This window comes from Triturus cristatus, chromosome 7, assembly GCF_964204655.1.
Source record: "Triturus cristatus chromosome 7, aTriCri1.1, whole genome shotgun sequence".
NCBI lineage: Eukaryota > Metazoa > Chordata > Amphibia > Caudata > Salamandridae > Triturus > Triturus cristatus.
The window spans coordinates 1067392788-1067411072 of NC_140590.1; the positions used below are offsets into that span (position 1 = coordinate 1067392788).

At 42.6% G+C, this 18285-nt stretch overlaps 1 protein-coding gene across 1 annotated transcript in view; it reads right to left on the reverse strand.

The window, feature by feature from the left end:
- Positions 1-17447, reverse strand: part of UBTD2 (ubiquitin domain containing 2) — a 298297-nt gene extending 280850 nt beyond the window's left edge. Inside the window, exon 1 of the mRNA XM_085618155.1 lies at positions 17159-17447. Within this exon, the coding sequence (XP_085474281.1) occupies positions 17159-17228 (70 nt within the window). The 5' untranslated portion in view covers positions 17229-17447. The remainder of the gene's footprint in view (positions 1-17158) is intronic.
- Positions 17448-18285: the final 838 nt, after the last annotated feature.

Sequence of the window (18285 nt, forward strand, 5' to 3'; positions counted from 1 at the left end):
CCCATCAATCACAGAGCAGATTAGGACATCAGGCACCGCCAGACCTCGGTTAATGCAGAGTAAATACTCGGGGAGCAGATTGCGTTGGCAGAAGGGCCGTCCATGTGGGGCTTCTACAAGCAGGCGAGTCACAGGTAGTCTGCCCACCAGAGCATGAAGTGACACTAGGAGTGACTCGGGAATGCCCCCCCGCCCACACACACACACACACATACTATTCCTTTTTGCAGTTAATAATAATCTCAAAGACGTGGCTATCAGTGATGCAGAGAGTGCAGGGGCACCTGTTCACCCGAGTGTGAGCGGCCTTCTGCACCTAATTATGGTTTGAATTGTACTACGCAGCTGGGGGCAGGGTGGCCCACGTTACTTGAGGTGCCGCGACACCCTTGCTATGCGCACAGGCAAAGGTACACTATGTCCAGATTTGTTAAAAGTTGTTTCATGAAAATACTGCTGCAACCTCTGTTGCGAAGATGCGAATTCCGATGTAATCGAAAGCACCAAAATGAACAGGATTGCAGAGACATGAGTACATGTCGAAAACTAAACACGCACCTATGCGACCTGTAAGGTCTGCATTTAATGTGTGAGCCTGCACCCTTCAGCAACACACCACAAACACCCCGTTCTCTGGCAGTGCTTTGCCTACAAACACTGCGAATACCTTTAAAAGAGTTTTTTTTGGGGGGGGGGGGGTAGATGATGGGTAGTTCAAAACTCCTGGGCACCCTGTAAATATGGCCGGCGGGAGCTGGGGGGTAGTAGGTGGTCTGGAGTGGTGAAAAACGAACAGTAGGAAGAGGGGGCAGGGTGCTAAAAAACAGATTATGGACAGAATCATAGGGAACTAGAGAAAGATGAGAGAAAGTTAGGGAGAGAACGGGAGGCAGACAAAGAGAGAAAGCAAAACAAAGACAGAGCCAGGCAGGGAGAAAGAGACAGGGAGAGGCAGACTAAGAGCTAAGAAGAGAGCGCTACAGAGAGAACCTAAGAAAATACTGAGAAAGAAAACAAGCGCGCACTGAAGCTGACGAAGTGGGAGGGGGAGTGGGGGCGGGCACGCAGGCTGCCTAATGGTGCGATGAATCACGGCTAAAGTGAAAGCAAACAAGTGGTTGCAGGACTCCAAATGGTGCGCGCGCCCGGACGGGTCACATGCACTGTAGTTGGAGGCCTGCAAAGCCACTGTTTGCACTTCCAAAACGCGCTTACTATAAGTCTCGCCAGAGCAGCGCTAAAGCGCTGGTCAGGCGAGACCTAAAAAATGAAGTCATTAAAGCTAGTTTAAATAAATATAAATAAAAAAAGCACAATGTAACATTCGGTTCTTTATCTCTTTAATGTTAATTCCTTTTTTCGTTATTTTCTTTTTTTTCATAAACCTTGGCAAAACCAAAAAGCCAGGCCTAAAAGCGAAAAACAGCATTTGTTAATGTAATGCAGGTTAACAGTGTTTGAGAATGTCTGTGTTTAGATGTGTTGGCCAATTAAAGCCAGACCTAATAGTTTTGCAGATTATTCTTTTACCTAGGAAAATAAAACATACAAAACGTAAGTTAGATGTCTTAAGTATGATTGATGAGTCACATAACATCAGGTTGGGGGGAAAAAGTCACTGCAAGAGGTTTTCAGGAAAATTAAAATAAACTTGTACTAAATTAGTTTGCAACTGCTTTAAACTAAAATATCTTTAAGCAGACTTTTTTTCAGCTCGCCTGTGTGCTAAGTTTCAGGAAAAGAAAAATGTACTTCTCCAAATTGAAGGGCCTTCCTGACTACATGATATCACATACACAGGAAAAAGCATTGAGATAGGTCAGACTCAAGCACAACAAGCATTGGCATAGCCAATAGGTCTCGCCTTTGGGACCTTATAAGTGTTTAGCCATGCAACAGTTGATGTTGTTGCACCAAGGATAGTGTGCTGCATAACTAAATACTTATAAGGTCCCAAAAGCAAGTCCTGTTGGCTATGCCAATGCTTGTTGCCTTTCCACCCATTCCCCTTCTCCCGAAGGTGCTTTGGAAGATTCAGGATGTGAACACATCTGACATTTGAATATGCCCCATTGGGTGCAGAACCTGTGGTTTCATATGTCAACACAGCACAGTCTCCAACCTCCATTGAATCCTTGACCTCTGAGATACCCTCAGTTCCTCTTATAGTATCGATCAATGTTTCAGCTTGCGGCTTGGAAATTGAAAGGGTAGGCCTGCAAAACCTAGGGTGTTCAAGTAAGGAAGCAGCTGCCATCCAGGAAGCCGGCCACTTTGTCTTATCGTAAGGTTTGACAATGCTTTGAAAGTGGTGCATAGACAAGGAATTACAAGGTATCTCTTGCTACCAATTGAAAATATTAGATTTACAAAAGGGTTTATCTCCATCATTTTTGTCAGCACAATGGGCAACCATTTGGGCAGGAGAGGGCCCTGGGTGACCTGTTGAACATTTACCATTATGTGAGGAGATTGTTGAAAAACATTAGGCTTAAAAATGCAGTAACATCTTTGATTCTCCATCCTTGAGATCTTACCACAGTATTGAGACATTTAGAATTAGCTTATTTTGATGCCGTATACTGAGCCTAATCATCATCATCAAATCCTTTATTCGATATTTTAAAAAATATCATAAAAGTACAATAATACAAAAAAAGAACAATTTTTAAAAAGAAACTTCATCTCAGTACATTCTGGTTACATTTGTACATCACAAAGTTACACTTGACCTCAATTCATTCAACTTTGCTCCCTAGTATTCCTAAGTCTTATTGCAACTTTGATAAAATTCATGATGCAAGCCAATGTCAACGGATTTTCAGACCTTTGTAAATATAAAAGAGCGACCTTGGCATGTCTGAACTTCATTTGTTTTAAGATCCTTTGTAAAAAGCTACGCCTGGGTACCGAATAAAAAGGGCATAATAAAACAAAGTGAAGGGTATCCTGCGGAGACCTATTGTCGCAGCCGCAGGTACCCTTCTGCTCAACTGTAACAGTAAAACCAGGTGGATCAGCCAGCAGGTGGTGTAAGAGTTTGAGCCTGAATCGGGTGATTAGAAACCTATCCTGTGCATTATGCATAAGGGCAAGGTACGGTTCCATACCTTCTACTGTCTTTACCATGCTATGAGCACGCACCGAAGGCTTACTTTCTTCAAGAACCGCTCTGCGTGCAGCTTCCTTTGCATAAAAACTTCTTTGAATTCTAAGCCTGTCCTCTGGGATTATTGTTATTGGATTAAAGAAAAGGTCCTTACAACCTAATTCCTCCAGAACAGTCCTTACATATTTCAACCATGGAATGCACATTCCCTTGTCTCTATCCATACAGTCTCTTATTATTTTGTCTGCTCAAACCTGCCTCCGTGTTGGACCAAATTTTTAGCCAAGCCGTAAGAGGTCTGAGCCTAATCAATAGTTTTTTTTTTTTTAACTTTATTTTTCGTTCTAAAACAAACAATCTGAATACTCCCCCCTCCCCCCGGCATCAGAGATAAGCAGTACATACAGGTCCAAACAAAACACATATACTTATATAGTACCTCAGAGTGAGACAGATCACCGGCCATATCGTGTGAGTATCCGGTCCAGCCCCGCTCATGAGTAGCCTCGCCGTCATCTCCTCCCCCCTCCCCCTCAGAAATTAGCGGGGAATACAACTCTCCACTCGTTCCCTCCGACTCACTCTGCGACAATTGCCCCTCCACCGCCAATCCTTCCATACACAGAACTCGCCACGCCAGAAGGTCCTCCTGCAATGTTTCGTCCCTCCTAGAACACCGCATATGCGTTTCTTCCGCCAGCGTCCATTCCCTCACATCCCTGAGCCACCTATCAAGCTCCGGGGCCTTCCGTCCCATCCAGGTAATCGCGACCCTACGCCTCGCCAAAACTAGCATTAACTGCAGCAATTTATAGGGAAGTTTCCGTTTCCTCGGCTTGGGAACCAGGGCTAACAGGCAGTGTAGGGGTGTTCGTTGGATTCGGAGGCCAGTGGCGGCCGCGATGCGGCCTACCACTCCTACCCAAAACCTCTCTACCAGCGGGCAGTCCCAAGCCAAGTGTAAAAATCCCGCCTCTGCTGCGCCGCACCGAGGGCAGTCGTCCCCCCTGGCCGTTCCAAATCTACTCAGCGCCGTCGGAGTAAGGTAGGTGCGGTGCATAAAGTTAAAATGGGTGAGCTTGAACTGCGCGTTACAGGACACTCGTCTCGTCAAAGCTCCGATTCGCATTCGTTGCCCTTGCTCCAATGGTGCCTAATCAATAGTTAACAGCTAAAGTGTGTTCCCTAGTAGCTGCAACCTGTGCAAGAAGGTTGGGAGAGATAGGAGCTCTATCCTCTTACCCACACATGAGATGTTTTCCTGACAAAGTGGTCCTGAGGCTGAATCCCAAATTCAAACCAAAAGTGTGTTCTGTTTCATTCTGGTACCCTTCCAGTCTTGCAATCAAATGCGGATTCTGATACTCTCTTGGCATTAGATGTAGGGAGAGCACTACTTATCACCTTAGAAAGAACAAATTATTTTAGAGACCCTCTGTCTCTATGTAGCGCGGGGAGACTGAACCACAGTCCCCCATCACATACCTACATACCCTTACTTCCGCCCTCCTCACTACCTTCCTGGGAAATACCTTGATCTTGGCTATTGCAGGAAATGGGAGAGGGGTGAATATATTTACAGGCAAGAAGAGTGGTCTCTTTGAAGAAAAATAGAACTTGATTGATATTAACACTCTGGGGGAGTTGCTTGGCACCCCGTTCTGTAAGGACTATGGTTCAGGGTAATCAAGATTAAGTAATTAAGCACTTTGCCTCATGAAATAATTATTTTAATGCTAGGTTACATTGCAGGAGATGGTGATGCTGTTTTTAACCAGTTTTATGATTTTTTCTGTGTATTGTTTTGATAAGTGTCTTTTATGGCCTCGATCGGCCGAATAAAGATTCTTTGAAATTGAAAGTAATTAAATCACCTGTTGTGGCTGCAGTTTGACCACCCAAAGGTCTGAGCCAGGTCTGGAAAGCCCTCATGGGAATGGATACAAACAGAACAGCGACTGACTGGACGAGATCAGAGACGTGTGTAGGGAGGAGACACTTCACCTGCAATGAAGGTGGCACACGTTAACCTCTGACGCGATATGACGTCACTTTCAAAATGGCCACTGGGAAGAACTGAGGTGCTCTGCCAAGATACCATTAGTCCTCCCCGCTTTCTCTGTGTTTGCTTGGAGGCAAGATATCGAAACATATAATCAGAAACATCTCTTCAATACAAATGAAGTTCTGAAAACGCGGTAAAGTTTTGCAACTGCAGGGTTTGACGAGGAACTAGAACAACTTGCTTTTATCGAATGTTACTGCCAACTTAATATTTTCCGAGTCTGAAAGATTACTGAATCAGCTGTATTTTGCAAACATGTATATCTATGCTACATGTAGCTATTGTAAAGTTGTTGGATAAGCAAACTAATAAAGAAATGTACATTTAAGAGCGCATTAATGTTCTGTGCATTTGCATAGCGCTTCACTGCTAATGTGTAGGGTACCCAGGAGCATTTCTGTTGGAGTTAAATGGATCGCTCGCTTCTTCCACAGTAGTTTATATTTTAACGTGTAATAAAATGGAACATTTTCTTGTAAAAAAATTTTAAAAAAATGTGCAATGAAGGAATTATCTATTGATTGTTCGAAATATGAGAACTGTGGTTAGTTTTACGTTTAGCGTTAGTAATTCAAACAAGCATTGGCCGATCTGTCGGGTAAGTGGGGGGGGGGGGGGGAATAACTGGTGTGAAATAGCAGCAGGGAAGGGGGCGGAGAGGAGGCTATGAGGGAGAGCGACGTAAAGCCAAATGGCTGCTTTGCGCGTGCACTGTAGCTCTATGCCAGCGGTAGCACTTTGGAAAGTCCCTTACAAAATGTCTCTCCGAGCCAGCGCATGCGCTGGGCTCAGCAAGACCTAAAAACGAAGGACACATCCGTCCCGTGCATTTGACAACAGATTAGAAGTACAGACAAGGGCCACCACATACCCATCCAGTTTAAAAAATAAAATTACACTGCGAAAAGAATGACTGGAAGACAGAATTAGCCAATTGATCACCACACAACTTGTGTACGGGAAAATCTATGAAGACACCGCCCTTTATCCACACGCCATTAAATCCAAGAAGGACTCAACATAAGGCTGACTACGCCCAAAAATAACAACATATATATGCCATATACCCAATACCAATCTGCTGCTGATTGAACCTGCTATCCAACTGCAGCATAGGGTTACTTTCAGTACTTATGGCTGAAGCAAGCATATGTCCAAAATATAAGACCAGGTTACATTCTGTATTTGCAGCAAGTTACATTAAGATCATCTTTCAACTCCACCAATGTTTTCTCCAAATGCCACACTATGCAGCTCAACACCAACACATTCTAAAGCACATTACCTACAGACAAGCCTAAAAAGTGAGCTAAAGATAACCTTATGTTTACCCACAAATGGTATGGAATAATATAAAATAAAGCAGGCCTTGAGACATCTACTCGACCTCTGGCTATGGCGAGTCAGATTTCATCAGGGCAAGCTATTTTTAGGGCCTACCCACCTAGTTTGGCGTGCTGACAAAAAACAGCTGTTATGTTCACTCACAAAGTGAATGAACAATAAAGATGCAGTTAAATCTTGTTTTTATCTTGTCAAATTTGCTCTGCATTCAGACAGAGGCCATAAAGCAGTTTCTCTTCCTACATTTACGGTTCTCTCACACTGTGAAGGATTTTGTAAAGTGAACTGCATGACAATCGTGTTGTGCAAAGCGTGTGCAACGAAAGGGTGTAAGAAATCAGGTTTTTTTTCTAACATAACATTGCAGAAGGCAATAAGTGAGCTGTCCAAACATTTAAAAATATATTTCATTAGTAATGAAGGCACATTTTAATATTTCTGTGCTGTGAAAAAAAAATGATTTTGATAGATTAAAACGAATGGGAACACTTTACTTGGTTATGTGCAGATGATAAATATTGTTGCTGAAACTCAAATTCCAAACTTTGTTTGTACGCTATATACACTTTCATCATTAAAACTGCATGTTAGTGGGAAAGTCTGAGGCCATTTCAATGGAAAATGTGCTGTCTGTATATGACAGTGGCCTACCACATCATGCTTTAGTAATATTTTAAAAGTGAAATGTTAAATATGAACTGGGAAGTATTCCTACCCCCACTCTGATCACAATGCTATTAGTGAACTAAGAGGGAAGTCAGGGGTTATGTGCACTTTATGTGTGGGCTCGATGCTTATTATACATGGAGCAAACGTTAAGAGCAATTGTTATGTTAATTAAATAAAAAAGTTTTTTTTACAGCAAAAATGCTGAGCTTGCATATTTGAAGGTGCTCTTATATCTGATAATGAAGAAAAGACAGCTCATTAAAATTAAATGTTTGCCTCAGATCACACAATTTGAGACCAGTTTACGGAAAGAAAAAGAAATAAAGAAAAAAAAACCCTTAACCTCATCATGACTGACGTTTTTCAATCTATCAAATAGCCCGTGAACCTACAACAAATCGGGTCTATGTAACTTAAGGCTCCATGCTCAGCATTTCTGCTCTAATCAACTCTTCTGTTAAAATCTCAGGATACCTGTTGGTCTCTCAACTCACATTTATGGATCACCTAGCTACTAGACATGTCTATGCTTTTAAATCCACCAGCTTTAGAAAATAAAGTGTTCGGTTCTTAACAAATACATTGGATTTACAGTAAAGTATCCAGTCAACTCATGTTAACTGTGGAAACACCCCTTTCCATGTCTTCTAAAAGCTACTCCAAATCCTCTAACCTACATTCTGCTTTCACTTACAGAAAGAACCATGAAGATAGACCATTCCACCCTCCCCTCAGGTTACTCTACTGGCTCCTGCAAGAAATCAACATCTTGAAGAAACCGCATCTTGAAATGTTGCCAACATCACTCACAAAGTTTCAGAAGCAAGCATATTTTATACATTAAAGTTACCCTATCAAAAAAATATGCACATAGCAAAGTTAATTACTTTCTGGGGGTAGTGGATTGTCTGGTGTCCACCTTAGAGGATACTGTGAGCCTACTTATGACTAGAGTGCTAATAAAAAAAAATTGCAGTCTGGCGAGGAATGTATATTTTACAGATATTCTGTAGCTGGAGGATTGGTTCTGTAGGAGTGAAAGGTGATGGAAGACATATGCTAGAGATGAATTGTGTAGAAGGCTTCTTGAAGGACAGGGAGGATGTTTCTTTACATGAGGGGGCTGAGGTGAGGGATTAAGACAAGGGTAGACGTGGCAGTACAAAATAAAGCAGGGACCTAATTTTTAGTTTAGTATGCTAAAGTTCAGAGGGCATCTAATGACAGTCAGTGATTCCTATTTAGAGGTTGTTGAAGGCATGGAAGAAGGCAATTTTGGTCAGCCATGAAGCGAAAGGAAAAGTTTGAGGAGAGGCGAGGTCAGCAAGATGGTGGTACAGTGGATGCCAATGACAGACCAATTTAGAGGACTTCCTGAAAAATTGTGCATGAAGTGATTTTGGGCATGATCTCATTGTCAGCTTCTGAAGCTATACACGCTCCAAGGACTATGTGCTTTAAAACTCAACCTACTCTGCCGATGTTACATCAATATCTCGTCATGACTTTAGGGACAGCTTTACTGTTATAGCCGATGCATCCTTTGTGGGTAGCCCCTATGATTGGGATTCCTCTGCTGTTTTTAGATGGACATTGGCACCCACTTTATGAATCAATACTGCATTTTTAATTTCTTTAGTGTGTTTAATTGTTACTTACTGTTACTTTGGCATTGAACTATTATCTTTTGACTGATGTTAGGATTCTATTATATTTAAAATATGTGACAGTTTGAGGAAGAAATTGACAAGATGGGAGATGGCATTATAACAGGTTAACAAGAGGGCCTTAAGGAACAGTTCAGAAACCGCCAGGAGAGATTGACATCAAAACATAGCGTGGGTCTGAAAATGATACATGCTATGGAAAGAGGCAAAGACAGGTCAAGGGAGGCAAGTGATCACTAGCTTACGAACAGGAGGGGGGACAGGACTGCACTAGGGTTTGGATGAATACAGCAAGTGGGAGAAGTCTTGCTGGGCAGCACTCCCGAGATGGGACAACAAAGGGCCTATAAAGTGTGGAGGAGTGAAGGTTAAGGGGTGAGGCAGGAATGAAGAACAAGATTAAGTGTGGGGACAGACAGAGGCTGAGAGAAATATAGTCGGTCTTAAGCTCAGAAGAGTCAATAAGCAGTATGGTAAGGGGGGATGGTCGATGACAGGACAACTGTAGGTGAAGTGGGATGGGGGGGGTAGGTAGTTCTGACAAAAAACCAAGAAGGATAAGCATTTTTTAAATCTTGCAGGGGTGGAGGGGGGGGGAGGTTTTCTTTGCAGGACAGAGGTAGATTTGTATATTTGAAAAATGCGGAGAGTGGTTTTGTAATAAATGAGAGGTGGGGAAGTCATAGGTATGACTCAATCGAATGGTTTCCACTGAAACATGCGATGATCCGCAGCTCAAAAGGATGAATCCCTGTGGGTAGCATTAAATTGAGCTAACTTATCAACAGTTATTTTGTGGAAAGGTGGCAACAGTGAGGCCAAGGATAAATGTAACCAAGCCTTGACAAAACCAACAGGTCTCACTTATGGAACAGCTACTGGCTTTCATTTCTTTTAGCTATGTTGTACAGCAGCGGACCTGCTGTGCATCATGGCTGAAAGTTTTTTTTTTCTTTTAAATACAAAGACACAGCAACCATTGATGCAAAGGGCAGAGATCCATTTTCTTAATATGAGGATATTCTCAGCTTTCACACAAAAAAATGTTTTAATTATCTTGCGTCCGAGCTGAAGTTCGCCTCATATGAAGACAGCACCAAAAAGGCCATGCAGGGCAGGGAGCGCAGAGCCGCCTCCATCTTTGTAACACCTTGAAACCCACTGACTAAACTCTTGGATGCTTTTTTTTCCTGATGCGAGGGGGCAAGCAACAATGAGGGAGAGGGGTGGGGTGGACCGGGAAACACAGGAGGTGGGGTAGGAGAGGACGTGGGAGTAGGGCAAGCAACAATGTGGGAGGGGGTGCAAGTGAAAGGAATCAAAGCTACCTCTGTAAGTGGAAGGACACTGGGCAATGGAATCAGTACTTGGACCATGCTCCAGGGTAGGGTCAAGCACACAAAAAGGAAGTGAAACCAGCACTCACTGACCAATGAGAAGCAAGGAAATAAGAGTAACGATTAAGCCAACCAATGGTAAGTATTGGGAGGGCTCTAAGCCACCTGCAAGCGAACAAAATGTCTACCAAGGGACACCTAAAGTATAGGGTGTGGGGGAGGGCAGGAAAAAACTGTCAGAGGCTAAGAAGTACGTCAAACATACTGAAGGGCATAAAACAACTGACAAATGCAAAAACGTTTATGGGCACTAGCAAAAAGGCAGGCGAGTGTTTACAAAAGGGGATGGGGATGTGTCCTATGTGAGTGGAAAGAGCCTTTACCGCTCAAGACCTGTAACACGCAGTGCTTTACCATGCAGGTATTTGTTTGAAATAATATACTTTATGTTATTTTTCTTTTATTTTTTTTAAAGTCATTTTAGGATTTAGGGATGGGTTGTGGTAAAGGGAAGTGAGGGTGACATGAGGGTTGGGGGGGGGTTAAAGGTAAAGTGAGGTGAGGGTTCCTTGAGGGCTCCAGGGTGGGAAGAGGTAAAGGGAGGTGAGTGTGACATTTGGGCACAGGATGGATAAAGGAGATGAAGGTGACTTACGGGTACAGGGGTAGGTAGAGATAAAGGAAGGTGGTGGTGACTTAAGGGTGGGTATATGTAATGGAAGGAAAGGGTGATTTTACAGTTCACAAGTGGGTGGAGTTAAAGGAACGTAAAGTGATTTTAGGTTTCAGGGTAGGTAGAGGTAAAGGGAGGCGAGGGTGAAAATAGGGTTCAGGGGTGTGTAGAGGTAAATGGAGGTGAGATTGAATTTACACTTCAGGGGGTAGGTAAATGGAGGTATAGGTGATTTCAATCAGTATTTGATTGATGCCTCAGGGGGCGGGACACAGAGGCAAAGAAAAACGGCAGGCACGCACCAGTGAAAAAGAAGAAAAAAAAGATATACAAAGAAGCCAAACAACGGTAACTAATAGGTGGGCTAAAAGACCCTTTCCTTTTTTTCTTTTTTAGAAACTTGTCAAAAGCGCTAGCACAGCTCTGTCTCAGGCAAGACCTAACAAGGACATTTTTAAAGTAAATGCAAAAAAAAATCTTAAGGGCCACAAAAATACTGAAGATGTCGAAAGGTAGATCACATTAAATTTAAAAAAAGAAGCATCCATACATTTACAGTGATGAGAAAAAAGTATGCTCTTTTAAGACTATATAGCTTTACATATTAAAGGAATATCTTAACTTCACCTTGGCCTCGCAAACAGTAGCCAAGCTTAATTTGTGATAATACAAAGTTACAATTTGGCATTATTTAGTAAATTAAAAATGAACCAACATTCTGAAGCCGGATGTGAAAAAGTTTGTGACCCTATTGCCGGTTTATCGGTTAACAATGTAATCAGAAACAGGTTCCACAATTACCCGACCATTAAAACGTGCTACCAATTGCAAATAAACTTAGAAACGTTGTAAAATAGATTTGTAGCATTCTAGCTTGTGATAACACATTGTGCCTAGGGTGAAAGAAGTCTGTGAAGGTATTAGGAAGGAATTGTTGCTGTTCATCAGTCTGCAAAGTGTTAAACCATTTTCAAAAAACAAGAAGTCTACCATTTCACACTGAAAAATGATTTACAAAATGGAGAAACTTCAAAATAGTTGCAAATCTACCTAGAAGGGGCAGAACATACACCATAGGGTATCGAGGAAGGGTCTCCTTCAAAGACACTTCCAAATTTAATTCACGCCCACTATTTTCTGAAGGAAGTCCTTCCATTATAGGAAATTCTGTTCTCCATGCCTATAGAAGTGCCTTCCCAGTGTGTTTTTGTGTTTTGAGTGTCTGCCATTTAGTGCAGTATTATACCTCTACTTGTACTTTGTACTCTTTTGTAACATGCACACGTCACCTCTCCTTTTGTAACGTATCGTTTGCTACCTCTTGTATTTTGTTTGCTTTTGATACATGCACAACGGCCACCACTGCCTCATGTAACGTAACCTCTGTTTTAGTGTTTTGAGTGTCTGCCATTTATTGCAATTTGTTTTTTTACCTCTACGTGTACTTTGTATGCTCTTGTAACCTGCACACGTCACTTTTTCCTTTGTAACGTATCGTTTGCTACCTCTTGTATTTTGTTTGCTCTTGATACTTGCACAATTGTCACTATTGTCTCATGTAACGTACCGTTTGATTCTGTAACATGCTCACTTGTAACTTTTCTCCTTATGTATCATTACTGTTCCTATTGTGAAGAGCTCTGACACCTTCGGGTAAAGTCCACGCTATATAAAAACACACCAAATAAATAAATAAATAAAAAAAATCTAGAGATTGCAAAGTACCCCAAAGCTACATCCAGTGTTGTACAGACAGCTGTTAGTACTTATGTCAGATTTTACTTTCTGTCATTTGGAACAGAGTGAAGAAAAGATATAGCTTATGACTAAGCGAAGCTAGGAAATCCTTTTATCCCTAAAAAGAAAATTGCTGCATTACTTAGCTTCATGAAACAGTACCTAAATGAACCACAAGACGTTTGTAACAATGCCCTCTGGAAAGATGAATTCAAAGTGGAGTTATTTGGTTGTAGTGTACAATGGCATGTTTAGCAAACATTAAACACCGCGTATCACCACAAGAAACTCATACCAACCATCAAGCACTGTAGATGAGGGATGATGATTGCGGTCTGCTCTGCAGCCACAGGACCTGTCTGCCTCTCAAACAGTAAGATCACCATGAATTCCTCTCTACACCAGCACTTTCTATAAGAAAAGCGAAATCCACAGCAAAATCTTAAACATCTACAGCAACTTTACACACCAACCCAACTCCAGAGAACTCATTGTTAATCTACCCACCATCAACCATGACCAGAAACGACACAGCAGCAATAATGTGGAATATCAACTCATGGGCCCCAACGGACCCATACCTTCACAACATCTACAACCTGGGAACATCACCAATTAGCAACACCCTGACCCACATCCGCACCTCCAACATGTCTGCCACTTTTCTGGATGAATAGAAACTTGCAGAAATCAACCCCCTCCTCAAGAAGCTCACAGCCGACCTGAATCAACTGAGCAACTTCCAAATAATCTCCTTTTCCAGCCAAAGTGATTGATAAGGACATCAGCAAGCAACTCACAACCCACCTCAAACCTCACCTTCTTCTAGACAACACTCAAATCAAGATTCAGAAGGAACCACAGCACTGAAACAGCACTAATAGCTGCCACCGATGACATTCAAATCATCCTGGACCGAGGAGAAGCAGCAGTCCTCATCCTGCTCTACCTCTACGCTGCCTTCAACACAGTCTCCCACAACACCCTCATAAGAAGAATCCATGAGATTGACATACAAGGATTTGCTCTAAAATAGATCTGTTCCTCCCTCATGGGAAAAACCCAATGGGTTAGGATGCCACCCTTCACATGCGAGACCAAAAAACTGATATGCGGAGTCCCACATGGATCTTTCCTCAGGCCCACCCTTTTCAAAATATACATGACACCACTATCATGTGACCACAAGACATCACAGTCATCTCCTACACTGATGACACCCAACTCCTCCTCTCTCGGACAGACTATACAACCGCCACCAAGACCAACCTCAACTGCATGACCATGGTAGAAGACTGGATGCAAACCAACTGACTGAAGATCAACTCCGACAAGACGGTAGTACTAGGCTTCGGCAACACAACTTCCTTATGGAACTTCACCTGGTAGCCGTTCGAGCTAGGACTAACACTTACATCCACAGATCACGCAAGAAATCTAGGGATCATCCTAGATTACAAGCTCAACAGGACGGCTCAAGTCAATTCAGCATGCACCTCCTGCTTCCCCATACTACGCATGCTGTGAAAGATCTTCATATGGTTGCCAAAGAACACCAGTTAGACCGTCATGCAAGACTTAATCCCCAAAGGTTGTATTACGGCAACGCACTCTGTACCGGAATCGCCAAATAACTCCTTCACAGACCATCTAGAACACCGCCGTAACACACACCGCAACCTCAACACACCGCACATCTCAGAAAGGTTCACTGGCTGTCCATTCACAAGCGCAGCCAATTCAAAACGTCAATCAAACATACCAACCCTTACACAACACAGGACCGGAATACCAGAACCTCATACAGTTTCAACAACCAACCAGACAACTACACTCTGCCTCCCTCTGACACTCCCCACATCCACAAAAGCAAAACTAGAGGTCGGTCGTTCTCCTTCATGGCACCCAAGACATGGAACAGATTCTCTCAACACATCAGCCTCCTCCTCACTTCTTGAGTTCCAAAAGAAGCAGAAGACCTGGCTCTACGTAGAAGCAACTTAGGGACCACACACCTACACAAGAGCCTGGATACTCTCTTAGGTGATTAGTGTGCTGTACACAAATTAATATAACAAAACATGAGGCTATCCATCAGACAGCTAAAATAGAGCTGAAAGTGGATATGCTATGCTACAAGATGATCAAAAACAGTAGTAAATCTGCGACTGCACGGCTAAAAAACAGAAAAGAATCAGGAAATTAGAAAGGCCAAGTCAAAGTCAAGACCACAACCCTATTAGGATACTGTGGTGGGAGCAAAACAAAGAGCTGTGCATGGGACAATGTCTTCAAGCATGAACACTTTAGTAATCAGGAATGGGCCAAAATTACTCCTTCCAAGTGCTGCAAAAGACAAACTCTCACCCAAAAATGTTTATTTCAAGTTATTGCTGCCAAAGGGGAATCCGCCACTTCTTGAATCATGGCTTGCTCTTACTTTTACACAAGGCTACTGAATGTTGGTCTTTTTGTTTACTAAATAAGGAAAAAGTAAAACTTTGATGACTGTCACATAGCTAAAATGCATCTCGTGTTAGGGTTTGGCGGTGACTAGATGAAGGTCAGATGGGTTTAACAGACTCTTAAGAGGATGTCATTTCTATTTCACATCAATGTATATCATAATACAAGCCAACAAATTCCTAGACACGTGGTCTGAAGGTACCATTGTATGTATTTTACCCAAGACATTTCAGGAGAATCTGAGAAAACAATAACATCAGCAAACAAGTATGCTAGCTTATGAACCAAAGAAGACTGAAAAGAAAGTACATACGAGTCAGATATGATTACCACCTAGATACCAAACCACACATCTTCATATTACGACTGTGATGAGTAACTATGCAAAAACCAGGGAAAAAGATTTCATTGAGTTCCAGAAATGTCCAATTCAACCTGACAAACATTAAACAGTAATGAACTGATTTTCAAAGCCCTGGTAAGCAAGACTTACACCTCGAAATTAAGGAGTAGATCACACTGAAGCCAATACTAAGTATGGGACACTGGAATTATGACGCAAATGAGAAACACATTGTGTGGAAGGGCAAATACATGTATGCAGCAACGGAAGGCAAATTATGCAGCATTTCACAATTATGGCACTTCTTATGGCCATATTACCTAGCTATTTCAAAATTTTAACACACCGATTTAAAAGGAGTCCCATTACTATTGAAAATATACAAGTTTCTTAACGAAAACAAAAATACATATTCAATAAATACTACACAAAATATGTTTCACCAACAATAATGTCAGCATGCAAACCCAAGAACAGTATTTTATTAATGGTATCCTTTATACCACCAACAATAGTTTTTATAGAACATATGTAATAAAGGGTTCAGCAAACAACAGATCTACTTTTCGTAGTTCCTGCAATAAAATGTTCCTTCCTTGTTATGCGCAACCCAACTGTGTTTTAAAACATGTTCACATTTTCAAAAGACTACCAAACACGAAACACTTTTTTCATAATATTATCCTGGGTTGCATATTTACTATGTAAGCGACGTGCCAAGAAATACCTTAGACTCCAAACATCAGGCATTACAAAGGGACGGGAAGTGATTGAGGTTCTTCTGAATAGCAACTGTCCTCTTGAAATAATTACTCTGGTGAGACTGGAATGTAAACTTGTAATTGTTTTACTAATAAAACAAAGCCTTTGAACGATAAACTAGATACCTTTCTTTCCACAATGTCTGAAATACATAGAATAATTGTGGGTTGAGGTTTGGGCGGAATGGCTTAGGAAGGTAGGGAAACGAAGATGTGGGGTTCTTTTGAAGACTATTCCATCAAGAAAGAAGCAGATGTAGGGTGTAAAAGGAAGTCTTAAACGAATTTCGATCCATATGCCGAGAAAGCCTGGTGACAAGTGCGTTTTAGTCACTTCTTTGTGAGGGACGGTAAGTTACAGGGCACAAGGCAGGGGCCAGAGACAGTACAGGAGAAAGAGTCATAGAAGTCAATGAGAGGATTCAGTTAAAGGCTGAAAAGGTTGTTTCTTGAAAGACAGAAGGAAGCGTCGGTAAGATGATGACAGAAGGCAAAACTCAATGACAAAGAGAATGCAGGGTTTAGTGACAGGCACACAGAAGGAATCGGCAATGATGAGAGACCAGTGGAATGTTAATACCGTATTAGTATCATGCAAGCTAAGACGGCCAGTGACAAACTAGGATGTCTAATATGGAGTCAATGACAGGCTCCGGGTTCTGAATGACAAGCTCCAGGGGGTGAATAGCAAGCTGCTGAGAGGCCAATGGCATGCTCCAGGGGGTGAATAGGAAGCTGATGAGGGGCCAATGGCATGTTCCAGGGGGTGAATAGCAAGCTGCAGAGGGACCAATGGCATGCTCCAGGGGCCACAATGACAATCTCAAAAAGAAGAGGCAGAGTCGGTGGGTTTAAAAGGAAAAGGGTCGCAAGCTCATAGGATGAGGGGGCAACATTCCCGCAGCAATTGGTAGAATGCACAACCATCCCTTAACTGTACCCACTTTTTTACCCTCTTCGCATCACTCCCATGCTCCCTACCCTCACCTCCGGTGCCTTCAGAGTTTTCGGTCAGGCTACCCGCGGACTCGTGCTGGGAACCCACGCAGCCTCCCATGGGTTCCAGGGACCCCGCGGCCACCGCCTCCGCTCGCTCCGCTCACAGGCGGGGAGAACGGCGCTTGCGTACAACACTCCTCCTCCAGGTCCCTGACAGGCGCGCGACCTCCTTTCTTCGGTCGCGCGCAACTCTCCCAAGTAACATGGAAACAAAGAGGAGACTTTGGGGCGGTGTATTGCTCATTGAGGCATTTGCCTTAAACTCATTTTAATGCGCATGTACGACGTTCGCGCGGCGACGCAACGCCATCACCAGCAACATGTTAGATACGGCCAACGTCATTGTTTTATTTCAGTTTTCACTTGATTTGGGGGCCCTCTAGTGGTACGTTTAAAAAGTAAGGATGTTTTTTGACTGACTCCAATATGGCCGTCAGTCCAAACGTATTCTATGCTCGATGAGAACCTCATCTGAGCAGTATTTACCGAATAGTTACTTTTTGCTACATTTGTAGTCTTTGTGAATAGAAGTAATCGATATGATAGTTATCCCTTGTTGCTTCGAAAGTAATTTATTTGTACAGACCAAGTTTTAATTTATGGGTGGTACATACATGCCAACATTTTAGGACAGGGACGTGGGAGATTTAAAATGAAAAATCGGGAGAATGAAAATTCCCTATTGACTTCTATTGGAGAAAAAGCAATTGCAGGCGAGAGACAGCTAAAATAAAGCCCTTTTAGTCTTGAGAGATCGGTAGTCTCCCGCCTGACTCGGGTCTATTGTCATGTATGTTGGTAGTCCATTTGGTTGAGGTATATTCTTTTTCTGTTTTTTCCCGGAGTTTTATATAGCGCAAACTTGACCAAAGGAATTACAGCGCTTTACATGAGCACCAGTTGCGTTACAGTCGGACATATTGGATAACCAACTTTCCATGATCACTTTGCAGGACACTTTGGGCCTCATTTATGAAAAGTGACGCATCACTGCGTGAAAACAGTGATGCGCCACTTTTCACTGCGCCCTCCCTGCGACTCCAGTGATGCGTCATATTTACAGTATGACGCATCATGTCGCAAGGAGTCACAGATACGTCAGTATTTCTGACGTA